The 27,887-nt window shown below is 36.6% G+C and overlaps 1 protein-coding gene across 1 annotated transcript in view; it reads left to right on the top strand.

The window, feature by feature from the left end:
* The window catches only part of LOC123703439 (twitchin), a 122,769-nt gene extending 95,719 nt beyond the window's left edge, over positions 1 to 27,050 (top strand). The window contains exons 111-140 of the mRNA XM_045651433.1: positions 224 to 360; positions 1,097 to 1,306; positions 1,754 to 2,109; positions 2,504 to 2,624; positions 3,160 to 3,357; positions 4,292 to 4,411; positions 5,514 to 5,678; positions 6,244 to 6,414; positions 7,023 to 7,139; positions 7,942 to 8,107; positions 8,674 to 8,834; positions 9,720 to 9,878; positions 11,883 to 12,090; positions 12,557 to 12,743; positions 13,401 to 13,555; positions 14,855 to 15,007; positions 15,738 to 15,861; positions 16,346 to 16,445; positions 16,800 to 16,965; positions 17,754 to 17,878; positions 19,337 to 19,532; positions 20,600 to 20,769; positions 21,632 to 21,750; positions 22,255 to 22,408; positions 22,954 to 23,120; positions 23,445 to 23,583; positions 24,044 to 24,155; positions 24,510 to 24,646; positions 25,091 to 25,260; positions 26,333 to 27,050. Of these exons, the coding sequence (XP_045507389.1) occupies positions 224 to 360; positions 1,097 to 1,306; positions 1,754 to 2,109; positions 2,504 to 2,624; positions 3,160 to 3,357; positions 4,292 to 4,411; positions 5,514 to 5,678; positions 6,244 to 6,414; positions 7,023 to 7,139; positions 7,942 to 8,107; positions 8,674 to 8,834; positions 9,720 to 9,878; positions 11,883 to 12,090; positions 12,557 to 12,743; positions 13,401 to 13,555; positions 14,855 to 15,007; positions 15,738 to 15,861; positions 16,346 to 16,445; positions 16,800 to 16,965; positions 17,754 to 17,878; positions 19,337 to 19,532; positions 20,600 to 20,769; positions 21,632 to 21,750; positions 22,255 to 22,408; positions 22,954 to 23,120; positions 23,445 to 23,583; positions 24,044 to 24,155; positions 24,510 to 24,646; positions 25,091 to 25,260; positions 26,333 to 26,539 (4,870 nt within the window). The 3' untranslated portion in view covers positions 26,540 to 27,050. The remainder of the gene's footprint in view (positions 1 to 223; positions 361 to 1,096; positions 1,307 to 1,753; positions 2,110 to 2,503; positions 2,625 to 3,159; positions 3,358 to 4,291; positions 4,412 to 5,513; positions 5,679 to 6,243; positions 6,415 to 7,022; positions 7,140 to 7,941; positions 8,108 to 8,673; positions 8,835 to 9,719; positions 9,879 to 11,882; positions 12,091 to 12,556; positions 12,744 to 13,400; positions 13,556 to 14,854; positions 15,008 to 15,737; positions 15,862 to 16,345; positions 16,446 to 16,799; positions 16,966 to 17,753; positions 17,879 to 19,336; positions 19,533 to 20,599; positions 20,770 to 21,631; positions 21,751 to 22,254; positions 22,409 to 22,953; positions 23,121 to 23,444; positions 23,584 to 24,043; positions 24,156 to 24,509; positions 24,647 to 25,090; positions 25,261 to 26,332) is intronic.
* The last annotated feature ends 837 nt before the right edge of the window (positions 27,051 to 27,887 follow it).

Below are 27,887 nucleotides of genomic sequence, written 5' to 3'. Positions count from 1 at the left end.
AAAAGGAGAAGCTACAGAACAACCAAAAATACATTATTGTACCAGTTTGGTCGACAATTGATCATTTATTTTATTATCACATCAATAAACATTTTGTCCTATGTTTTAAGAATAAATAACAAAATGTATCCTAATATTGTTTTCTTAATGTGTTTTAATGACAATAATTTAATCAATAAATCGCGTTTTAAATCCGTTAAAATCTTTATCTTGTTATCCACAGACTAATAGCCGAGTCCCGGGAAGGCACGTTGCGACTGAACTTCACAGAAGTAACAGAAGCCGATGAGGGCGACTACACGTGCGAGGCGTATAACTCCATCGGACATATCTATTGCACTGTGCATCTTAAGATTGGAAGTGAGTAGTGTGGATAAAGATATAAGAGAGAATAGGTAGAGTTTTCGAAGTAGAGTCGAAAAGAGTTAATTTTTTTTGGAGAAGTTGAAAGAGTAGAAGTGGAGTTGATAAGAGAGTTAAAAATAGCTTGTATTTGGGAAAAAAGACGAAAATGTTGACTAAGTCTGTTAAACTAGAATTTGAGAAATGGGAATAGCATTATAAAATGTTGAGTATCAATATCTTACAATACTAGGAAATTGTATGCACTGAATTCAAATGCGCGCTATTCTGCAATTCAGAATTTTAATTGAAAATCAGAGCGCACCAAATAACCAATTACACCTTTACAATGTTTTTTTTTATACATTTGATTAAAAACAACTGATTTTTAACTTCCTATTGGATCAGTTATTTTTACACATCACTAAAACACAAACATAACAGAACAAAAATGTTAATTTTACTCCTGACTCAGTACTAGAAAACGAACTTACCTCACTCAGTACGAGAAATATCAATTTTACTCCTCACTCAGTACAAGAAAACTAACTTACCTCACTCAGTACGAGAAATATCAATTTTACTTGTCACTCAGTACGAGAAATATCAATTTTACTCGTCACTCAGTACGAGAAATATCAATTTTACTCGTCACTCAGTACGAAAAATATCAATTTTACTCCTCACTCAGTACAAAAAATATCAATTTTACTCGTCACTCAGTACAAGAAAATTAACTTTACTCGTTTCCCAGGCCCACCCCGCATCACACGAATGCCTGGTGACCTACATCTCCCCGAGCACGACAACACTAAGATCAAGATCCTGTACACGGGAGACCAGCCCGCTGACGTCACGCTGCACAAAGATGGCCGCAAGGTCGATGAGAGCACGCACCTCAAATATACCGTGTTTGATGATTATATACTCATATTCATTAAGGACATCACTAAGGATGATATGGGTGAGTTGAAGTTATAGTAGTTTTAGTGGGTTCTTTGACAAATAAATCGATAGGTAAACTGGGGAAATGCATGATAACGTATAGAAAAAAAAAAGAATAGTTTTAGCAATATAAAATTATCGTCTTTTTTCTGTTTATCTACGCTTATTATGTTTGCAAAGCTGCATTTTGACTAGCAAATTGTGTTACAAGTAGTAATAGACTAGTTTAATTTTTAACTGACTTTTTTCAAAGATTTAGTAACGTATTGCCTACAAAAATGACCAGGTAGATTTAGAAAAAGATCTCCTGTCCACCGAGATAAATTTACACCTTTTATGTTAAGCACGCGGTCAAATCTAGTTAATTATAATATTAATTATCTGCATCTGAACTAATTGATTGTCCTTATTCATTAATCTAATTACAACAATCAATATTGTATCTAAAAATATTCCTTTCTTCCAGGCACCTACAAGATAACAATCAAGAACAACTCCGGCGAGATATCGGACACGTTCTCGATAACAGTCACAGGCCTGCCGGGCCCGCCGCAAGGCCCGCTAGAAACGACCGATATAACCCGACACACTTGCACTTTGACCTGGAAACCACCCACTTATGATGGTGGTCTACCAATAACCCATTATGTGGTTGAGAGGATAGATATATCTGGAACAAGTTGGATAACTATCGCGTCCTCTGTGAGGGACACGAGGTTCACAGTACATGGACTCACGGAAGGACAGGAGTACAACTTTAGAGTACATGCCGCTAATGATAATGGTATAGGGCCTGGGTTGGAAGGTGTCAATCCTGTTAAGGTTGGTTGTACAAGTTTTAATATTGGTAAATTGGTTTTCATTTGGTCATATTTTGATTCAGAGCATAATTGGCAATAGTTGATTTAATTCTTATTACAGTTCTTTTTTTATCTGTCTGTAGTGTTTCTTTATCTGTAGTGTCATAATATTTAATCATCATATTTGTGATGTATGTTTTCATGCGCATATATCTATTTTGGTTTACTAAAATACAGAATTTCCTGTAAAAATGGCACTCATTTTTTTTAAATTGCATTCGCTAAGAAACAAGAACTACTACTACTTTTTAATACTTACGACTTTGTTTTTCACTGTTTACGAGAGTTTCTTGATTTTATTAGATAAACATACGCTTTTTATTATTGGTTTTATATATATTTTTGTTTGTCTGTAGGCAAAGGCACCGTTCGACCCGCCATCAGCGCCCGGCATCCCGAAGATCGTGGAAGTGGGCGGACACTTTGTGCACCTCGAGTGGGACAAACCCGAGAGCGATGGAGGCGCTAGGATACAAGGTAACATACAAAAAATTTTACTAAAATTAAAAATTGTTTAAAATTAGATACTTTACGTAATATAATAGTGATATTTCTTGCATTTGTTATCTCTAGACCAATTGAAGAGTGTTCATTTCAAAATTAGACTTTAACATTGATCTTAGGTATCGTTCAGATAAAGTAATGTATTGAATTAGATTCTGATAACTTTTTATTATTAACTTAAAATCGCCATTTTTAACAAACGGAGTTCAGGAAAGTTTAATTTTATTCGTTTATCTTTAACTTTGTTATGCAAAGATTTACAGATTACTGAACTACAAAAAATAACTTTTCAGCATAACATAATTTGCGCTAGCTTCTGCGCAAATTATGTTATGCTGAAAAGTTAATTTTTAGCTAGCTAGCGCGGGAATGCAACACTATCTCAATGCGCCTTAACTATGATTGTTTGACAAATCAAATGGATGGATCAAAATCCAACTTTTCCCTGTCACAAAAGAACTGTCCCCGGCAAAACAAGACTAAATTTCAATTCTTTGTTCTATCACAGGCTACTGGGTAGACAAACGCGAGGTCGGCTCACAGAGCTGGCAGCGTGTGAACGCCACACTGTGCGTGGCCACACAGCTCAACTGCGCCAACCTCATCGAGGGTCGCCAGTACGAGTTCCGCGTGTGCGCACAGAACGAGGCCGGCATGTCGCCGCCCAGTACGAACAGTCAGCAAGTGCGTGCGCAGGATCCAGCAGGTATGTGGTGGATAGGATCATATACAATAAGGTAGACAATCCTATGTATAAAGAGGATCCCATGTAGATAGTGTAGACAGCAAAACACATTTAAAAAGCAAACAAATTAAAGAATATAGAAACTAGGAAAACACGATAGGTTTTTATGGCATTCAAATGCTTTATAAATATAAATTTATAAAGAATAGAAAAAATTCGATCACGAGGCGGGACTCGAACCCGCATCCTTCGCGCCATTCCGGGGCGGATGCCTAACCAACTCAGCCACTCAATTTTTTCTATTCTTTATAAATTTATATTTATAAAGCATTTGAATGCCATAAAAACCAAAAAATATAAATTCAATAAAAGGTCGTGTTCCATCGTTACAATATTGTATTCACTGAAAAGTGCTTCATATTGGTTGAGATGGTTGTTAAATCATCTCAATAGATGGCGCGCGGTGTGTCCCTTAAGACACATAAAACTGAAAGGATAGAATAAATTCGATTGCTCAGGCGGGTCACGAGTGGCTGAGTTGGTTAGGCATCCGCCCCGGAATGGCGCGAAGGATGCGGGTTCGAGTCCCGCCTCGTGATCGAATTTTTTCTATTCTTTATAAATTTATAAACACGATAGGTATTAATACTATGTCCCACAACACGTTGAAATTCTCTAAAAAGTCTGTACGTGTTGCTTCTGTTTCCCCACGTAAGGCTTCCGAAAGACCGGGTATCTTGCACACACATAACAAAAGATAATAAACACAATCAAAGTTATATTATATGAAGATGTTCAAAAAGACATAAATTAAAATACTTTGCGCCAATGAGAATTGATTTAAAAAATTTTGTTATTATAAATTTTCGTACCAAATTATGATTCACGAATTCAATACAACAATGCACAGATCCTAAACTCTCTATTTATCAATAATAATTATTATAATTTGCAGCGGCCATACCGCCGGAGATAGTGAAGCCGCTGAGGAACGCGAACTGCATCCAGTACCACAACGCCAAGTTCACGTGCACCATCACCGGTGTGCCCAAACCCACTATCACGTGGTATAAGGGTGAGTTTATTTATTTATTATTATATTTGGTAACAATTTAAAAAAAAAGAGTTGCTATCCTGACATACAATCAGCAAAAAGAGCTACAATTACGCCACAGAATACATAATAGTAGCTAAACGCTACAGAACGGACACTCTCCGCCTCCCGCCAAAATTAAACACTTACCTCACCCCGCACGATCACGCTATAAATGGTCTGCATTTTTCCGTAAGGACGATACGCAACGAAGATTGACAACATTAATCAAATTGACTTAAAGTAATTTTATTATTTTGGATTTGTGATTATCGTTTTTTGTAGATAATGGTTAGATATTGTGCTGTTTGTATTTCATCAGAAAAACGCGAATTTCATTACGCTAGTCACAAATGTGCCAACCCTAAAGCGTTAACACACACATTTGCAGTCTCTACAGTGTGACTGTCCAAACGATAATTTTGTATGGAGTGTCCGGGGTGTGATTGCGCTTAAAAATTTGAAATATAAACAATTAGACTCACTAAATTAGAAAATTGTCTGATGCAAAACTCTGCCTACGTGTGTAGGCAGAGTTTTTTATTGAGTGATACAATGGGCTTTGCAAATTAATTTTCACGAATGTTTTATACATTGCTCAGATATTTTTTGACTAGTTACATAAAACTTAGTTATTTATTTGAACTTAAATAATAGCGCAAAATTGCTTAGACCTAAATTTATTAAATTCATACTTTTCTATTTCATTTTTTACGTTTTATGTTTTCATCGTCATTAATTTTCATATTATGTCTACTTCTTAAATCTCTGAGAATAGTGTATTTTTTTGTCGTCTTCATCTCTACTCAATTCCATCCTATTTATTACTAACTAGCTTTCCGCCCGTGGCTTTGCCCGCGCAGTCAAAGAAAAACCCGCATAGATTCCGTTCCCGTGGAATTTCCGTGATAAAACCTATCCTATGTCCCGGGGTATGTCCTTTCTCGGGTATCAAAATACCTCTGTACCAAATTTCATGCAAATTAGTTCAGTAGTTAAGGCGCGATTGAGTAACAGACAGACAGAGTTACTTTCGCATTTATAATATTATATGGATTAATTAATATTAACACGATTTACCCAGGTGCCCGCGAAATAACGAACGGTCCTCGCCACCGAATCTGGAGTGAAGGTGACAACCATTTCCTCACCGTGGTCGAAGTGTATGGTGAAGACGCTGATGAGTACCAGTGCAGGGCTGTCAACAAGGCTGGAGCCAAGAGCACCAGGGCTGAACTGCTTATTATGAGTGAGTATGCTGACAGACAGACAGATGTCTTTTGACTTCATGTTATGACATTGATTTTAAAAGAGCAACTATGCAGTTTATTGCCGGTTCTTCTCCGTAGATACTGCTTTCCGAATCGGTGGTAAATGTTAAAAATATGTAATGAATAATGACAATTCGAAAGTGCTTCTAAAAGAAGTCTAATTGAATAAATAAATGTTTGAGTTTGAGTTTTGTTAAAATGGAACGTCATTTTGTATGTTGAAAGATGGACGGACAGATTTTTTGGACTTGATTTTTAATATAGGAACGACAAAGAAATGAAGTTCATGCATCATCGAGGTAGAATAAGCGATAGACAATAGAGCAATACTGGGAATGTAACATGCTCCGTAAATATAAAAAGGCTTACTTAGTTTTGTAAATTTATTATTTTTGTGTGAAATTTAAAATACTTCTAGTCGATGAATTTTTATAGCTTTTCAACTTTTTTTTTATTCGCCGATATTGAACTCCATTAAACCTTTTTTATATTAAAAAGATAATATAGAGAGAAGATTTCTTAAATTTATCCCCAAATTCACAGCTGCACCAAAACTAAACGTACCACCACGCTTCCGAGACACGGCTTACTTCGATAAGGGCGAAAATGTTGTGATCAAGATACCGTTCACCGGACATCCGGTGCCAAAGATCACGTGGGTGCGAGAGGGAGAGACGATCGAGTCTGGCCTGCACTACCATGTGGAGAGGAAAGGTGAGGGAAATACGTGAAAAAGTGGAATAAATAGAAAAATCGGTGATGGAAAGTCAGTTTTAGGACTAGTCCTAATGCTGACTTTCCATCACCCTTTTTCCATGACACTAGGGTGCTTTTCCACCTATAATGTGTAGCGAGCAATGTGTTTGTCAATAACCAATACTTCAAACTAAATGAAGCTTCATGATAAACACCCTTATTTCTGCTTAGAATGATCTCTGTTAGGTTGTTGATGGTTTGGTGCTTTCAATTGCATTTCAGATGCATTTCAATGCTTTTAATTTTTCAATGAATGAAAAAGTGTACTTTGCTCGATTTTTTTAAAAATTTGTATAAAAGATGCTATCAAATGTGGATGTGCAATAATTTATCTAAATCCGTGTAACCACGTTCTTGTAACAACATACATAGCGCCATCTACAATTCGATTAGTGAAGACACATTTTGATTTTCATGTACACATACAAAAGAATCACCACTTTTCCAATCAATTAGAGATTGGCGCTGAACAATTAACTATGTACATAACATCGGTAATTCTTCCTTCTTGTAAGAAATATTTCTTACAAGATAAATATTTAATTTTTATATTATTTTTATTTCAGAACGTCACGCGATCCTGACGATCCGCGACGCGAGCAAGGTGGACTCGGGCCCGTACCGCATTACAGCTGAGAACGAGCTCGGACAGGACTCCGCTACTATTCACATTGAGATTAGCGGTTAGTATTTATAAATAAATAAAATTATTTTTCTTAATCATAATGTCCAGATACAGATCCGACTTCTGATGAAATAAAAAAAAATCTGTCACGATATTAACGGAAGTAAAGTAGTTTCAGAAATAAGAATTGTGTTTATTTTCAATGAAAAATGTTGTTAAATTCACACGATTCTTAAAAAATTAAGGAATCAAAAAATTGCCGGCTCTTATCTGCAGAAACCGCTTTATGAACCGGTGGTTATTAATTTCCTTCTGGTTTTTAACCGACTTCAAAAAAAAGGAGGAGGTTATCAATTCGGCCGGTATATTTTTTTTTTTTTTTTTATGTGTGTACACCGATTACTCCGAGGTTTCTGAACCGATTTACGTGATTCTTTTTTTGTTCGATGCGGGATGGTGTCGAATTGGTCCCATAAAAATTTTATTCGGATAGGCCCAGTAGTTTTTATTTTATGAGCATTTTTGTCTGTAGGTATTTGTAAATTTTGCAAGTGCAAGTTTGAAGTCGGTTGTTTTTAACGCAGTTATCACTTGTACTAACCAAAACGTTTGCGTTTCATAATTTGACTCTGATTTGAAGAGGCTGTTGCAAACTGTTATGTTGCTATTTATCTGTAACTTCAGTTTTCACCGCGTTATTTCCCCGTCATAATCTTTTGCGTAATTTTAAAGATCTAAGCCTACAGACATACAGACGGCAGACCGCCACTTTGTTTTTTACCATGTAGCGATATGTCCGTATGTTATTTATTATAAAGATTTTTATTATTATATTATTAAATCTATTCCCAAATTTGCAGACCGCCCCGACCCACCCCGGTTCCCAGCAGTGGACAACGTGGGCGTGGACTCGTTAGCGCTCAGCTGGCGCGCGCCTGTGTGGGACGGTGGATCCGATATCACCAATTATTTGGTGGAGAAACGAGAACATCCCATGTCCAGCTGGATCAGGGTGGGCAATACCAGGTGAGAATGTGTGTTGTTTTAAAAATATGCTGTCATGTCTTTTTCAGAAAGGAAAGGTTCTCTTCTCAGAAAGTTTTTTTTTTAAATCGAGGCGATTTTTATAGCGAGTAGTGTTCGTTTACGCGATATAATAGTGGTATTAACTTAGGTGGTGAACACCAAGTAAAATAAATGATTCATGATTGTTTATTATTAAAATAAAATGTTCATATTAAAAAGTATATTATGAGTTAAGGAGAATTATTTAAAAAATTTAAACCAAATCAGACGGAAAAGCAATCAGAACTTACCGAGAGGAAAAAGCAATAAAACAAATCATACATTATCAAATGATCAGCCATGCTAGCAATCTTAAATACAGCTGACCCGGAATTATTAGTCTTTCTATACCATATAACACCAAAAAATTCGCAAAAGTTTCAATCAACTGCTGTTGTCCTTATAGCTATTGACATCCAATAAAAACTGCTAACATCGAGTTATAATCTACCACACCAATACAATTACAATAAAACCAAATTCTCTACACTTCAGACCTATAAATTCTAACTTTTCTTTATCCCCAGATTCACAACAATGGCCATCACCGGCTTAGCGTCAGGCAAACAGTACGAGTTCCGCGTATACGCTGAGAACATTTATGGAAGGTCGGATCCAAGCGAACCAACATCGCTGGTGCAAACCAAGGCGATTATCAAGAAGGAGTTCAAGAAGAAGGAGTATCCTGGTAAGTTGGGAAGAAAAGAGGGAAATTTCTCCCTATAGTTACAAAAAAAATTACTTAAACTTTTTTTTTTTTTTTCAAGTTTAGAGGGTAGTTTTAGTAATTCAAAATTAACTGTTTTAGTACAGTTGGAAGTGGGTCATGGTAATATTTATTTCACTTTATTATAGAAAATTGAGCAGTATAAATTTTTGAAACTACTTACTCATATTTTATTATGACTCTTACCACATAATTTTTCAAATACTAACGGCCTTACTAATAAAAAGTTAAACAATGGATACATTTCAACCATTTACTACCATAGCTGTGTCCTGCTCTTGCTCACATGCATCGTCAATCATAAAAACAAGACAGATTATTGCAATAACTAATCCATTGCATAGCGAATGGGTAACATTTTATCAGTAAGACCGTTACTGTTTGATATAATTGAATTATATGACTTTAAAAAAGCTCTATGATTTACATAAAACAAACAACACAGTTTACTAAGTAATTACCATCATGGAATATCAATTAAAAATTAATTTGCAACACTTTTGAAGTGAAACTTCTTGAAATGCGATGAGGGTAAAATTTCAAAGTCGCGTCATGGCAATACCTTAATTGGTATCTTTGAATTATAGCGACACCTCGCTCTGAATCGCGCAAGCGAAATGTTTTCGCTACAGAGCATATAATATACAACTTTCCGACATCATCCATCGGGGCCTTCACGGCCGGCCAGTCGAGTAGACTGATCGAGGATCCCCCCTCCTTCCTCCACAGAATCTTGTCAAAGAAGTTTCACTTCTGACACGTGTCCTCGGTACACACGCTCTTTTTTTACACTACAACACAATTATGTAACTCACTACAACAAAGAACTATTTTTTTTTCCTCCAGTGGACGAAACAGGCAAACGCATACGCACGAACGCAGACCACGGGCCAATCAAGGACTACGATAGTTATGTATTCGATATATACAGCAAGTATGTGCCGCAACCCGTGGAGATCAACACGTGCTCGGTGTACGACAAATACGATATATTGGAGGAGATTGGTGAGTCTGTTTGTCTGTCTGTGAGTTTTTAGTTGGTAGTTAGTTGGTAGTTAGTTTTTAGTTGGTAGTTAGTTGTATGTAAAAAGTATTGGGGAGTAGTTAGTTTTATATGATATTAGTAAAGCTATTTCTTAGTAGTTAGTTTTAAGTTAGATTAGTGGTAATGTCTGTATATCTTGCTTTGAGAAGTAGTATAATTCATTTTAGTTGGTAGTAGTTAGTTTAATTGAAATTAGGCAGTATATATATGTCTATGTCGTGGCCATATCGTAGATTTGCTCATTTCATGAAATGGCCAATTTAGTTTGGCCAGATCGTTAAATCGTCAACGTTTCACGATTTAGTCAGCCATATTTGGCCAGATCGTCGATCTGGCCAAACGTGGATGGCCATTTCATGAAATGAGCAAATCTACGATATGGCCACGACATCTATATCGCTCCGAAAAGTAGTTCATTAGAATTATTCGTTAGTAGTTAGTTTTATGTACGATTTGTTGAGCCTGTGTATCTCGCTCGCTTAACCTTGTACGTTTTGATTGTTATATGTACCTAGAGTTATTGAAATATTTTCATGTAAATGTAAAATGTAAATGTTCTATCCCCTTTTAATCAAGGCTACATTGAAGAATACATACTTTATAAATTTCAAATTATTTCTTAAGTCCTTATAATAGATCATTTTTGTTGCATGCAAATTAAAAGTGTGTGTCTTAAGTCAACGTAGACGTAATATAACGGATTTGAAATGTTAATATGAAAAATTAAAAGCAATGCCTTACTATCTAAATCAAATAAACAATATAAATAAATTGTACTTACGTTAATCCACGCACAATTTAAAATTAGCTCACTGTATTTAAAATAACAATGATATTTAATACAACAACCGAAAAAATACAAATACAAAAATAATATTATGTAGTTCTAATTAAACTAGTATATTAAATAAAAAATAGCATGAAAATAAACTAGATCTTAACTCACGAAGTTGCTTGAGAAATAGATAAATTAGTAACACTAACTAACACGAGTAGTTGAACGAACTTAAACCTTATTTCAAGTGTACATAATGTCGAATTTCGCAGGTGACTTCGTGAGATCGTCTAAACGGAAACACGCTCGAGGTCTGTGTGTGAATAGATCGATGTAGTTGCATCTCTTTCTATGTGCATCTCTCTCTTTCACGCATTATATGATTATTGATATATTTTTATTATTTTTATATATTATTGGCACATATTATATTAGGGTTTTAAAACACTCTTACAAAGTATGAAATTATCTACGTATTATATAATTTAAAAATATATGCAACGCTTTTTATTCGAATTATATTTGAAAACTTATGATATATTTATTTATTGTATTATTATGAAGTAATTATATGATATTTAGCTTTATAATTTTTCACAGAAATATCATAGTTTAACACACGGTTTGAGCTTTACAAGTTAATAAATATTAGCGGTTTGAATTAATATTAATTATCCATAAATATATTTTCACATACACCATCGTTACGTAGAAGACGATTATTTTAGATGTAACATCAAAGAAATGAGCATAATATTTCGGAAACATAGTTATCAAGGTTAAACCTAAGTTTAAAAAAATTTTGACCAGCAAAGCAAAACAAAAAAAGATTTCCGATTACTACAACGACTTAGAAATATGCGCAAAATCCAAAGTAACCTTTTTCCTACTTGATTCAATTACGGAAGGTCTATTTTTTATTTCTTAATATTACTTTTCTTATATCGATTAATTGAATAAAGATACTATCTTTAACATTTTACGATTATTTAAAAAAATAGGTATAAGGTACACTCTACGATCAGCTAATAAATCTTTTTCAATGCCAAAATGATTAATCAGAAATTACTTCATAAAATATAAATATAATGAAATAAATGAATATATACCGGAAATTGTATCAAATCTTTTCCAAGCCAAAAATTGGCTCATTTCACCCCAGTTGCCTAAGGTTTCCATAATGTTGTAGGCACAGGCGCATTCGGTGTGGTCCACCGTTGCCGCGAACGGGCCACGGGCAATATATTCGCTGCCAAGTTCATACCCGTCACTGGGGCCATGGAGAAGGAACTTATCAAGAAGGAGATTGATATCATGAACCAGCTTCATCACAGGAAGCTGATCAACTTGCACGATGCCTTTGAGGATGATGACGAGATGGTGCTGATATTTGAGTTGTGAGTATGCCGTGAAGTATTTCATGTATTACTGGTTTATAATGGGTATAATAGGTGTAGAGTTGCAAAGTTTTAGTCAACGAAAGTTAAAAATCAATTGCTGTAAAATTGACAATTTACGTACCTTAACACTGCATTTAATTATAGACAGTGATTGCGCTAAATGACATTTAAAAAATCCAGGAAATATATCCTATGATTTTTATGTCTTATCGTATTCATATTGAACATTTATTGAGCAACAAAGTTGAATTATCAATTAATTAACATCTTCAGGAATTACTGGCATTTGGCAGGATGTTGCAAAGTCCGTAACACATGTTGAAAACTTTACGCCATTTTTAGCAACATTGTCCAATTGTTGCTTCAACAAATACCCACCAAAATAGGACACTTCTTACTTTACTACTACTTTTAACTAAATTACCAATCCTACTACTTACTAAATAACTAATCCTACTTTCAGCTTATCCGGAGGCGAGTTATTCGAGCGTATAACAGAGCCAGGATACAACATGAGCGAAGCAGAAGCAGCTCACTACATGCGACAAGTTTGTGAAGGAGTCAAGCACATGCACGAACAGAACATCATACATTTGGACCTGAAGCCGGAGAATGTGATGTGCCAGACGAGAATGGGCACTGATGTTAAGGTGATAAGAGTTTATCTTTTCTGTCTACTCTTCTCTTTTCAACCTATATCCATTCTGTTGGACATAGGTCTCTAATACTACTCCTTTTTATCTATATTTATTGTTAACTAGGTTTCCGCCCGCGGCTTCGCCCGCGCAGTCAAAGAAAAACCCGCATAGTTCCCGTTCCCGTGGGATTTCCGGTATTGCGTCATTTTTCCGGGATAAAAAGTAGCCTATGTCCTTTCTCGGGTATCAAAATATCTCCATACCAAATTTCATGAAAATTGGTTCAGTAGTTTAGGCGTGATTGAGTAACAGAAGGACAGACAGAGTTACTTTCGCATTTATAATTAGTATGGATTGCATACACAATATAACTTGTGTAAAAGCAGAATAATAAAAGATGCAAATGTCAGGTTTTCTGTTTAATAGCAAATTCTTATGTGTTTGAAAATATGAGCAGATTTATATTCATTAGAAAATAAATGTCGATGATGTTGACCGTCAATATAACTGTATATTTATTTTTCCAAGGTGCTACAATTACAGTAAAATTTTAATTATAGCACAATGAAATTCAACGGTTGTTATTAAAATAAAAAGATGATTAAATATAACATGTCTCAGTATTAACATTAGAAAATAAACTAATTCTTATTGTTATTTATTTTACAGATTATTGACTTCGGTCTAGCCACCAAGCTTGATCCTAACGAAGTTGTCAAGATATCCACCGGCACAGCCGAATTTGCTGCGCCAGAAATCGTGGAACGAGAACCGGTCGGCTTCTACACAGACATGTGGGCCGTTGGTGTACTCGCTTATGTATTGTGAGTATTGCATTTTTATTCTTAATTTTTAAAGTTACTCAATAGATGAGTTAATATATTCTTGTTTGCAATGTTACTTGTTACAGGTAAATTAGCTTGGAGAAATTTTTACGTTTGTAGTAGTGTATGGTCAGCAAATAAAATAAAACAACATTTTATTTTTAGTTTTTATTTTATATATATATATATGGGATTTTAAATTAAACTATATGTGTTTCTCCTCTGAAAAAGATGAGACTTTAATTTAATATTTGCACATTTAACATACGTATAACTTTTACAAAATGAACATGATTTTACAAAATGACAATGTTACTTAAATGAAAAATTTACTAACCTGAAAAAGAAACGACATTTAAAGTTTAATTCTTTAGTTTGAGAAGTCAAAGGCTTGCCTCGACCATGTTTTAACACTGGAGCCATTTTGAATTAACAATATAAAGTTACAACACTTACACACAAATTAAACTCTTCAACAAATATTATAACAATAATAACAACAATCAACAAATACATTTATCAATTAAACTACGTACATAATAATTATAATTTTTGAATGAAATGTGTGCTTTATGTTCTAACGGTACCAAACAACTGCATTTGGCACCTGCGGACAGCGTAAACTGGTTTATTCTGGTTTTGTGCGTGTTTCCACTTTCCACTATCAAGTGACGATTTATTTATTTGTTTTGTTTCGTAATTATTATGGTCAAATATTAATTATGAAACAAATTATAATGGACACGATATTTTATTGTTTCACGGTAGTCGCCTTGTCGTTTGCTCAAGGACGTGAAATTGAATGATATATTTTTTTTTATAAAGTCAAAACCATTTTCTTTCAAATTAAAAGTTGTTTTTATTGAAAACAAAAGTGTTGCTAGGAATAAGTATAAAATTAAATAGTAATGTTAGGATATCGAAACATTTTTGTATAGGCCAGAACGATATAGTGGAAACGCGCTCTAAGATCTGAGTAATATACACACCACTACATATGCAAAAATTTCTCCAAGCTAATTTACCTGTACATTCGTTTTAATTGATTGGATTAAAAAAAACAAATGCTACTTGACTGAAAACACTCATATTTAAAATTCATAAACCAATTATTTTTTTTTTTTATTTGATTTATAAATGGGCTGTTTTATTCGAACACAGCATTTTACACTTTTATTAAGCCCAATATATTTATTTCTCTGTTTTTAATTTTTGTTAGATACGCGTTTCTTCCTATCAGGAACAGATCTGTACTTCAGTTATAAACAAATTTCATCAAATTCTCTTCATCCATTCCAGACTATCCGGGCTATCACCATTCGCGGGTAACAACGACATAGAAACCCTCAAGAACGTCAAGGCTTGTGACTGGGAGTTCGATGAGGAGGCCTTCCAGCATGTGTCTGATGATGCAAAGGACTTTATCAGACGTCTGCTGGTTAAGAATAAGGAGTGAGTATATTTTTGGGCACTTTCTTTTATTTTGAAAAGATCTGCGTTAACAGTATATTTGAACTGTCTAATGCCAAACTTAAAACCTTCTAAATTTTGGTGGAATTTTTATCTGACATATTAAAGAATGGTTAGTTTCTACTAATAAGCCAATTCATGGTAAACAACGAATTTGAATTGACATGTTGTTAGCAACGCTGCGACATGCAGAGTTTATATTGCATTCGAAGAGCAGTTATTTAAACGCAGTTCCCAGTATTTATATAAATTCAACCTACTGTTTAAAGTAGAATGTTCTACCTCACAAAGACAATATTTAACATTCCACCAATTCCAAAAAGCTGCCCCCGTCCCCTCTACAGATCTTAATAAATACAGGGTAACTGGTAAGACGTCCGACGCATTTTGACAGGAGCTTCATCTTATGAAACTGAACAACTTTTGTTCTACAACTTTGTTGAATTCGTAAAAAAAAATTGGACTTGTATGGAAATCGGTCAGCTGATTAGCGAAGTTTCCTTACAAAGTCCAGTTTTTTTTACGAATTCAGCAAAGTTGTAGAACAAAAGTTGTTCAGTTTCATGAGTAGTAGCTCCTGTCAAAATGCGTCGGACGTCTTACCAGTTACCCTGTATTTATTAAGATCTGTAGAAGCTCCTGTCTAAATTCGTCTAACGTCCTACCTTATATTTTTTTTCTCAAAATACCTTACCTGAAATTTTTGTTCCAGAAAACGTATGACAGCGCACGAGTGCCTAGCGCACCGCTGGTTGGCGGGCGACGTTGCCGGTCGCACTAACATCGCCGCGGCTCGCTTGGAGGCGCTCAGGGATAGACTGCGGGCTAAATACCAGGTATACATACAAAATTATTTATTTATGAGCCGTTGGCATTAATTTACCCAGTTTATAAACTCTCAAAACAAGAAAGGCTCAACCTTTCTTTTGTTCTTTCGTTAATATTTTAAATATCTTTCTTTCTCTTGCCTTCTTGGCAAGTTTAAATGCTCTTTTATGTATGAGAATATGTAGTAAAATGTTTTCCCTTTTATTTACTGCTTCCTTTTTATCCTACCTAGATATAAAATTGGAAAATAATTTATCTCTACTCTAACAGCTTTTTTTGTGAATAGTTACTTACAAAGGTCTGTTTTAATGAAATTGATACATCTTCATAATATTTATTACCGCTTGTTATTATTCACAATTCTCCACTTTTATTCATCATCATCATCATCTGCCCATATACGTTTCAACTGCTGGGACACGGGCTCATATAATGGTACTTTTATTAACAAATAATAATTAATGTATGTACTAATATTAATTTTACTTTCAGAACTGGTCATCATTCGTGCTGCCGATCGGCAGGATAAGCGAGTACAGTTCGCTGCGTAAACTTCTCATTGAGAAATGGAAGATCTATGACGGACAATTCGGTACGTGTTATTTATTTATATTTACTTCTAATAGGACTAAACTAAAAGTATAAGGAAATATAAAACTTATTGATGAAAATTATTGACTTTTTTATATTTTATAATATTGATCTTTTTATACAGTTCAATATCGTATGGTTGTAAAAGGTATAAGGATCCAAATATATTAGTCAAAATGCTGTTTTTAATAAATAATGTGTAACTAAATGTATCCAGAATTCTTTTGTATTATTTATAGTGGTCGCTTTTTTAAATATATAAAACACCCAAACGTGAAAAACACGACAAATTCTTACAATATTTCTGCCTCGCCTGTCTGACACATCAATAATCTGTCTATCTGTCCACCCGCAGACCGTCGCCAAGCGGCCCCGCGGTTCGTGATCAAGCCCCAATCTGCGTTCTGCTACGAGGGCCAGTCGGTGAAGCTGTACTGCCGCATCATTGCGTGTGCAGCGCCCACAGTCACGTGGTCGCATAATAACAGAGAGTTGAGACAGTCTGTTAAGTATATGAAGAGGTTAGTACATTTAAATAAAAAGAAAAAAGACAAGACCTATAATATAACGTCTATAATACACATAAAAACGGTATCTTGAAGCAGTTTTTAAGATTGCATAGCTTTTATCTCAGACTTTGAGCGCGGCGACCGATTTGTAAAAATTCCGTAACGAAAAACCTAACACCCCCCACTCCAACCGGCACAGCGATGCGATGCTATGCAATAGCTTTACCGCGGCAGTCCTCGGGTGCCACACGTATTTTTGTTTAAGTGATAGATCCGGCTCGAAGGACCAAATCTTACAAAATAATAGTAATAATTCATTTGGTCACATTGTAAAAAAGAGTTGCGATAATGCTGAGTATATGAATAGGTGTGCTGTTTGTAAATTTACATAGTAAGAAAGATACTAAGATTGTATAGATCCGGCTTGAAAGACCAGATCGTATAAAATAATAATTCAGTTGCTCGCAAAATAAACGTGAAAAGTTGAGTGTTCATGTCGTAGATTCTAGACCTTTAGGTCAGCTATTTCTGGCTTGAAATATAAGATATTACAAGGTAATTTTTCATTGATGTGCAAAGCAACTGCGAACTACGATATTCTGTCGGTAGTTAAGTGAAGAGGTCTACTACTTAAGATCGAATACATCCGGCTCGAAGGACCAGCACCAACAATATAATTTTTATAATTCACTCGACTGTAACGGCGCGATCTATTAAGTATCTAAGTTGTTAATTTTGTTGTAAAGTTGCTAATTTATCTTCTTACTGCATCCAATATTTAAATAAAAATAACTCCACAGATACGCCGGTGATGACTACTACTTCATCATCAACCGCGCCAAGTTAGAGGACCGCGGTGAATACATCATCCGCGCTGAGAACCACTACGGTTTCAGAGAGGAAGTGGTCTTCTTGAATGTGCAACGTGAGTACTTTTTGCTTTGTATTGAGATTTTAAAGATATTGTTTGTGTTAATGGTATAGAAAATAAACTATAAAATCAGTAATTGGACAAAATATTAGAAGATTACTTGGTATCTTTCCTTAAATATAACCGGGTTTAGCAATTCCGTAACTATTTTTATAAGTAACAGGATAGATAGTTAAGCAACTTGGGAAGTATTCTTACTTGTGAATTAAACATTGTGAAAGGAAAGGAAGGATTGTTATGTGAGAACTGTTATTATACATTATGGGATACTAGCTTTCCGCCCGCGGCTTCGCCCGCGTTTTCAACGAAAAACCCGCATAGTTACCGTTCCCGTGGGATTTCCGGGATAAAACCTATCCTATGTGTTAATCCAAGTTACCTTCTATATGTGTGCTAAATTTCATTGTAATCGGTTCAGTAGTATTTGCGTGAAAGAGTAACAAACACACACACACATCCTCACAAACTTTCGCATTTATCATATTAGTAGGATATAATAATTAATAGCAATTTGAGAAGTATTGTTATACATTACGGGATAAATAACAGTTCGAGAAGTATTGTTATACATTACGGGGTAGATAGCAGTTTGAGAAGTATTGTTATACATTACGGAGTAGACACACTGTAGTTATACATTACGGGGTAGATAGCAGTTTGAGAAGTATTGTTATACATTACGGGATAAATAACAGTTCGAGAAATATTGTTATACATTACGGGGTAGATAGCAGTTTGAGAAGTATTGTTGTACATTACGGAGTAGACACACTGTAGTTATACATTACGGGGTAGATAGCAGTTTGAGAAGTATTGTTATACATTACGGGGTAGATAGCAGTTTGAGAAGTATTACAGGGTAGATAGCAGTTTGAGAAGTATTGTTATACATTACGGGGTAGATAGAAGTTTGAGAAGCATTGTTATACATTACGGAGTAGACACACTGTAGTTATACATTACGGGGTAGGTAGCAGTTTGAGAAGTATTGTTATACATTACGGAGTAGACACACTGTAGTTATACATTACGGGGTAGATAGCAGTTTGAGAAGTATTGTTATACATTACGGAGTAGACACACTGTAGTTATACATTACGGAGTAGACACACTGTAGTTATACATTACGGGGTAGATAGCAGTTTGAGAAGTATTGTTATACATTACGGAGTAGACACACTGTAGTTATACATTACGGGGTAGATAGCAGTTTGAGAAGTATTGTTATACATTACGAGGTAGATAGCAGTTTGACAACTATTGTTATACATTACGGGATACACACCAGGTTGTGAACTATTCTTATACATTTCAGGATAGACACCAGTTTCATTACATTAACGATTGTTTAGTAATTTAGCTGTGATCTCGCCTGATTATAAGGATAGATCTTTCAGTTTTCGTTCGTTTTCTCACGAATGGAGCTAACCTATTTCCCCTTGTCCCCTGTAGCGGTCCCGAAGGTCCAACGGCAGCACGTGGAGGAGGCCCCGCGGCGCCGGGACCCGATCCCGTACACGTTCTGGCAGGAGAGCAGCGAGACTGCGCCGGCCTTCACGTTCCAGCTGCGCCCGCGCGTCATGCAGGCGCGCGACACCTGCAAGCTGCTCTGCTGTCTGAGCGGCAAGCCGCCGCCCAGCGTCAAGTGGTGAGTGGGGGAGTGGGGGTGGGGGTGGGAGAGCCGACCCCTTCACGTTCCAGCTGCGCCCGCGCGTCATGCAGGCGCGCGACACCTGCAAGCTGCTCTGCTGTCTGAGCGGCAAGCCGCCGCCCAGCGTCAAGTGGTGAGTGGGGGAGTGGGGGTGGGGGTGGGAGAGCCGACCCCTTCACGTTCCAGCTGCGCCCGCGCGTCATGCAGGCGCGCGACACCTGCAAGCTGCTCTGCTGTCTGAGCGGCAAGCCGCCGCCCAGCGTCAAGTGGTGAGTGGGGGAGTGGGGGTGGGGGTGGGAGAGCCGACCCCTTCACGTTCCAGCTGCGCCCGCGCGTCATGCAGGCGCGCTACACCTGCAAGCTGCTCTGCTGTCTGAGCGGCAAGCCGCCGCCCAGCGTCAAGTGGTGAGTGGGGGAGTGGGGGTGGGGGTGGGAGAGCCGACCCCTTCACGTTCCAGCTGCGCCCGCGCGTCATGCAGGCGCGCGACACCTGCAAGCTGCTCTGCTGGGCTGGGCGTGGGGGTGGGGAGGGAAGTGTAGAGCCAGTGGGAACTGTGGTGGGAATGGAAGAGACAGGAGTGGCGGGTGCGAGTGGGAACAGTGGTGGGAATGGTAGAGACAGCCCCACACAGGTTGCGAGCAGGAGAGCACCCAGAGTTTCTACGGAGTAGTCGTTTATACGGAGTAAACATCAAGTGGAAATAGCATTTATTGTCACCAAAACATAATAAAAAAAAACAATAAAGGAATACAAACATTTAACTTCACTCAACTGTTTAAAAAATCGCGATCAATACATGTTACAGTATTGATCACGCCTTCAAGTGAAACAAAACTGCCAAATGACAGTGATAAACTGAAGCCATTGTAATCAACTTGCAATTATTATCGTTTCTCATATTAATATATTGTTGATATTGGCAGAAATACTTATTGGGAGCCATTAACCCATTGAGCCCCTAGAGACCCGATCGGTCCCAGACACAATAGATTTTCTATTGTGTCTGTGGTTCCGGGGCCTGAGTTATTAAGAAAAAGATCCTAACCTTACCTCACCAATCCAGGTACAAGGACAAGCGGGAGCTGTCCAAGTACGACTATGCGATGACGAACTCGGACGGTGTAGTAACAATGGAGATCATCGACTGCCGGCCCGAGGACAGCGGCAAGTACTCGTGCGTCGCCACCAACGTGCACGGCACGGATGAGACCTCGTGCGTTGTTATTGTTGAAGGTAAACAATTATTTTTAAACTACCCTCATTTTGTAAAAAAAAATTGAGGTTAGCAATTTCAATGTCGCTTGTATTTCGTATTTCCTTTGAGAAGAAACCTAAGGCTGGTTGCAAAGCTTGACCGACCATCAGTGCGTACGTCAGTCGCGCTTGTCATATGTATGGAAATTCATAAAACCGTTCATAGCTAGACCGACCATACGCACGCGTATTGTCATGCGCATTAGTGTCATAGTCAAACACATTGTTGATGCGTATCGTCAGGACCGACGGTACGCACTGACGGTCGGTCAAGCTCTGCAACCAGCCTACATTTTTAATACTTTTATGGTTATGCTTTTCGACGTCGTCCTCCTTAAAGTATTGTTTGACAGTCTTATTAACGAAGCAAACAAAATATTTTTTAGAAAAAGACCCTAAAAAAAATATTTTATGACGTCCAAGTTTCCCAAATGTTGGAAAGAGAATTTCTACTGTCCTCTAAAGTCTAAATATCCTGAATTGTTATTGTTGACAATTAATATCCTATTATTCCATCGGAAATAAAATTGCATCTGTAATACTTTTTCACTTTTTCGTGGCCATTACTCATGCAAAGAATATCGTTTAACTATCTTAAGGGCCGCTTTTTAAATCCTTGGTTAAAATTTATCCGTTCAATAAAGTATTACACGAACATTTTAAAATGTCACCTGTAAACTGTCAAATACGGACAATTAGAATACATTTTTGAAATGGTAGTTTAATACGTTATTCGATGAATAAATTTTAACCAACGATTGAAAAATCAGCCCTTAAAAGTATGTACTTATTCCCTTTTCTTACTTATTCCCTTTCCTCTACAAAAATTCCAAATTTTCAGGTGAGGTAGTAAGCGCAGAGCAAGCTGCGCTGGCGCACAATTTCCTCCACTCTGGCGAAAGGCGATACATTGAGAAGCCGCTCAAACCGGCGCCTACACCCATCATTACTAAGACTAAGGTAAAATAAACTAAATAATACTTTTTATTCCTGTTTTATAAACTTTCTTTAAATTTGGTAATCAGAAAAATTATTTAATATGGCAATTAGCTACAAAAAACTGTTATTACTAATAGTTGTTACTGATAAAAAATATTAAATTATTATAAAAAATGATAAATTAGATCCCATCTCGTTTCTCAGTTTGAATTAATAGTGTCCTATTAATTTATCTCCATTTCTCTCCATATCTTCTTTTTTGTTGTGTCTGTTTTGGACAAGAGAAGTATCTTAAGAAATAAAGTTAAGATTTACAGAAAATCAAAAAAAATACATAGAAAACTCAACGGCCATTTATTTAACCTTTGCGTAATTGACTTGTTCCTGCAAAGTTAGTAAAATGTTTGTCATGTCAGCTAGTTAATTATAAATAAATAAATAAACCTGTACATCTGCAAAGTCAGTACGTCTGTCTTGTTAGTTATTTAATAATTCATTATTCATTAATTAATGAATAAACAACAGGTCACAATCGACCCGCCAAGCAAATCGAGCACAGTGAGGCCGAAATATTCGCCGCAAACTTCAGTAGAAGCAGGCAAGAAGAAATATGGATCTAAACTCGGAGACTCAGACTCGACTTCGTCTAGATCCAGGAGCGCCACTAAGGAGCTTGTTTGTAAGTATACAGTTAGTTAATAAAAATGTGGAGATTGTACTTATTTTAATTATGTGGATAAGATTTTTTTCAGGTATTATAATGTTATGACTTATGACTATATTTTTTGAGTTCATTTCAAAGATGTCTATTTTGTTCTTGTTTTAATTGAGTAACAGTGAAGTTTATTGCCTTTTTTTGCGTTGAATCTGATGTATCGACTTGGCTACTGATTGTTTTGAAGATATAGGGCTAGATAAGTTTCAATAAAGAGACTACATTACATAAAGATTGACGATAAAATATTTCTGAATTGTGTTCTGTAGGGGATAAAATTTTGTTTTACACCTTAAAATTTATACTTTTAGCAATTTTTCCTTTATCTGTGCTCGTAGAGAGTATCTCGAGTCGTTGCTTTGTCGTTGTTGATGTTTGCGACAACACCGTGATCCTATAAGGGTTCCATTTTTTCCTTTTGTGGTCCAGAACGCAAACGACTAAGCTCTTTTTTTCGCCACTAAACAACTCTTTCTCTTCTCCACTAAACATCTCTATCTCTTCTCCAGTACCAGCAGCAGACTCGTCAATGTGCGCGCCATCGTTCGCGCGAGCTCTACCAGACACTTGTGCTGCAAGAGATGGAGCTCCCCTGCTGCTGTCTGCCGCAGTACGGGGCGACCCTGACCCCAGGGTCGAGTGGTTCAAGGATGGACAGCCTCTACACTCTTCTGAGGTACGTATTTAGTACTAGATTTCCGCCCTCGGCTTCGCCCACGTTTTCAAAGAAAAACCCGCATACTTCCCGTTCCTGTGGAATTTCCCGGATAAAAATTATGTCTATGTCTATGTCTTATTCTGGGTGTTCAGCTACCTACATACAAAATTTCATTGCAATCGGTTCAGTAGTATTTGCGTGAAAGAGTTACAATCATCCATCGATACTCACAAACTTTCGCATTTATAAAATTAGTAAGATTTTTGGCAAAATTTCCATGATATGCTTTTTCTGAGGTTTCCTCTGTGTGCAACTATATTGAATTGTAAATATTTTGTTCAGGTGGTAGACCTCAAATACAAGAATGGAGTAGCGTCCCTGGCCATCAATGAGGTGTTCCCTGAAGATGAAGGAGTGTATTCTCTCAAGGCGATCAACAGCCAGGGGGAGATGGAGACCAAGTGCAAAGTGTCTGTTAAAGGTAAGATTATTAGTAACTTTGGTTTTTTGGGAATGAATTGAATTTTGCAAGGAAAATGTGGAAAATAAAAATTAATAATTCAGAAATAAATTGGATAAGAAGTTTGCTTTTAGTTATTTTATCAGAATAAATAAATTATAGTCTTGTCTTATTGCACTACGTGGTTATAAGGTTTCGACCATATTCTTTCCGGGCATATTTTTGATCTTTGTTTCGACAAGACAAGTTCGACAGTTCTGATTCCAATCTAGACAATTTATACCTAAAAAACGACGTGTGACACTCGGGGACTGCCGCGGTAAAGCTATGCCTTCAAGCCACACCTCCGCCCGTCGGAGTGGGGAGCGTGAGGATTTTTCGTTACGGAATTTCTCGATTCGGTCCCCGCGCTCAAGGCCCGCGACAGAAGCTATGCAATAGCTTAAAAATAACTCATTTTAATACAATTTTCGCCCAACAGCAGTAACAGACAGTGCGGCTAGCGCCAAGTTGGGCGACAAGCCGCCAAGGATCGTGGACCACGCCGTGTCGCAGATTGTGAACGATGGCGACGCTGTCACACTGTCCTGCAGGTGAGATTTGTGTGTGTGTGTGTGTATGTCTGTAGCGTGGAAAAGGTTAGTTGAATTTCAGATGATGGCCAGTTCAGGAATATTAGTTCTTCGTTAATATTTCAAATTTGTTAGGAGTTTCTAATATTTTAAGAATGGAAAATTTCCCTATACTTGTCAATATTCTACATGATAAAAATAAATGAAAACCTACACGCATTGTCACGCAAATGAGACAGTTTATAATTCTGCCTTATTAAATCTTTCACCTTTTTATATTCGCTTTGTTTGCAACTAAATGTCTAAGATTATGATTAATATAAAAAAATTCCTTCGTTTTCTACTGTTTTTTAATACAATTGTCAAATTATCCAGGATAACCGGCGCGGAAAGGTTCGACGTGGTCTGGCTCCACAACAACAAAGAAATCAAACCGTCGAAGGACTTCCAGTACTCGAGCGAGGCAAATATACACAAGTTGCACATCGCTGAGATATTCCCTGAAGATGCTGGTAAGTAGCTTTAATTTTGAAATGGATAATGGAGGGACATTTTAGATACAGTTTGTTAGGAATGATAGCATATGTGAGAGAATTTCACATAATCTGTTTCGCAAAAACTATAGAATAGTGAGATATAAAAAGTGAAAAGCATAGATAATTTTTTTTTCAATATTTTGTATTGTGGTCAAGACTAGACATTCAGTTATATTAATTGGAACGAAGTTCCTTATCGCGCGTATTAGAATTAATATCAAAATTTGTAACGATAGTTTTTACTACAGTCGTAAGCCGTGCGACGTACGCGTATTTATCTGTCTGTCTCTCTCTCTCTCTCAATGAAAACAAGCCAGTTATTCTAGTATCTTCTATCCGGGTGTGCCTTGAAACCTCTTAATTTACTCTTTCCTATTTTATTTCAAACTTTTTATCACTAATCACCAATTTCATCACCAGGCGTGTACACGTGCGAGGCGTTCAACGACGCGGGTGAATCCTTCTCCTCGTGCACCCTCGTGGTGACGGTCAGTGGGGAGACGCAAGTGTTGCCGCAGTACAAGATGTTCCCAGCGTCCACCACCGTGGTGACAGGGGAACCGGCCGTGTTCACCGCGGAGCTGGATAAGGTGATGATGATGATGATGATAGTTGTAGTGATGATGGAAATAAACAAAGTGTCGCTGGTGAATCTGTTGTGTTTACTGCAGCTGGGTACGGTGATGATGATGATGTAGTGAGAGTTATAAAAAAGAGTGATGAGGGATAAAAAGTAATGTTTAATTACTGTTTTAATAAGGATTCAATTAGTACTGTTTTCATCATATGAATTATAGTCATCATTAAACTTGCATATAAATGTGTATAACTTAGGGCCGATTTTTCAATGCCCAGATAAACAGCTAGATAGACTTTATTCTTCAGTTAACAAAATATTCAATTTTTCAATAGACGAATAGGACTTATCTATCGAATAACTACGTTATTTGAGGAATAAATCTATCTGCTGCTCCAACGGCCAGATAGCGTGCTATTCGACGATTAGACGTTTGAGTTGACAACTGACGCGTCAAATTTGGGATATTTTCGTATGTAATAACATAGAGCGTAGAATTTTTACAATAAAGCCTCTTTCTATAAAATAATTATCAATTAAAATCATATTGAAATTGATGTTTTTGATAGTACCTACTGATGATCATGCCATTGAAAATTTGCCAGACGCTGCCTTTATGTCGTTTCCATCGTAAAATATATAAATTTTAACACAAATTTAATCAAAACTCTTTACTCGAATCAAAACAATAATCAACAATCATAGAACACAAGATAAACTTAAAATGCACTCCTGACGTGAGTCATAATGACGGTTGTTGACATATTGCAAGTTGACTCTATCCCGCTCTAACCTGACTAATTTAATATGTTTGTTTCGCCACTCCAAGAGCAGAGCTGCCAATATGGAAATATTTGGTCAGATAGTTATTCATCAAATAAATCACGATTGAAAAATAGGCGAGCCGTTATGAGTTAGATAAGCAATTGAATAAATCTATTCGAGGGGTAGTTATTAGACTGTTTATCTGGGCATTGAAAAATCGGCCCTTACTCTAATATACATATCTATAATATTTCTTATCATGATTTCGTATAGAACTGATTTCAATTACATTAATTAAACACTTTATTTCCATTCCACAGCCACCACTCCAGCTCCAATGGTTGAAGGACGGCAAGCCGATCGACGAATCGTCCACCCGCTACAGGTTCACCATGGAAGGCAGCTCCAAGTACAAGCTGGAGATTGCAAGCGCCTCTACAGACGACTGCGGCCAGTACTGCGCACGCGCAGCTGGCTCCAAGGGAGATGCCCTTGCTGCTTTCTGCCTCAATGTCGTCGACAACTGATCGACATACAATACGAATAACAATGGACCCAGCGAAACACCTTGAGACACCCCAAAGTTTCTTGCTATCGAAAATTTAATTTGAATGATCGTAACGACTATAGAATACGGAGTCAAGGGATTCGTTTATTTATTAATTTAAAATAAATGAAATATATCTATTATTTATTAATTTATTAAGTAATTTAAGTGTTATACCCTATCGAATGCATATTGTGAGACGACGTTCGGAATTCGCGTTTCGCTCTAGTCACTAAATGTTTATTTATTTATCGTCCTCGTCTAACAGAATTCGCTTCTGAAGATTTAAGCTTGAAATTAATAAATGCAAGTGTTGATGTTCGAACCTGCGACCCTTTGCCTGCACTCCGCTGCCACCGCGGGGTGTGGTCGACCCGTTCGGAGGGAACATCGACATGTCTATTTTTTACTTTGTACTATTTAATTGTAAATAAATTAATTTATATCATGTGACCGCATAATTTATAAATAAATATGTATACTTAAAAATATAATTGTGTTTTATTTACTGTTTCCTTGAGAAACTTAAGTCAATATTTTTTCATGATGAAAATACATAAGTTAACATTTGAATAGAGGGGCTATCGCACATGAGGTTTTAAATTCAATATTTAGACTTATTTTTAGTTTTTAAAGTTCAGTTTTGGATTCAAAAATAGTCAATTATTGATATTAGATGCATAAGATATAACTAAAAAGAAGTTTTCTGAACTCGATAATATTCATATTTTAGCTTACTCTTTGACCGCCTCCTTGGTACAGTAGTTGTCGCGTGAGCGTAGAATCGAGGAGTCCTGGGTTCGATTCCCGGTGGAGACGAAGAAAAAAAATGTCTCGGTCTGGCAGGACACAGAAGGCTGATAACCTTCTTGTCCCTAAAGAAAATCGATCAGTGAAACAGATGTATAATGCATCTGTCCCTTACCCCAATATGGACATGGGACTTCACTTTAGGTACTTACTCTAAATTTATGACACATACTCTATTGTCTAATATATAGCATGACAGAGCTTTTGTATAGCTGAAAAACTGGTTCACAATAACTATTTCGCAGTCAGATAGTGTATAGAAGGTGTATAGAACAAAATTATGAAATCTTACTTTTCTTTACCAGCCTTATAAAAAGAAACTTGCGTTTCATAATTCATTACAATCTCTTATTTTAATAACTGCCTTCTGGTTACATTGATTGACGTTAAATTCAAAGTTCGAAAGATCACGGGTTCGATTCCCAGCGCAGACAAAAACCGTACCTAGACTTGGCACAAACAGATACAATAGGTACTATGAGATTCTTATCTCAATTTTTATAGCATAATAAAAACCG

The sequence above is a fragment of the Colias croceus genome, chromosome 26, assembly GCF_905220415.1.
Source record: "Colias croceus chromosome 26, ilColCroc2.1".
In the NCBI taxonomy this organism is placed as follows: Eukaryota; Metazoa; Arthropoda; class Insecta; order Lepidoptera; family Pieridae; genus Colias; species Colias croceus.
This window is presented reverse-complemented; position numbering and strand designations above follow the sequence as displayed.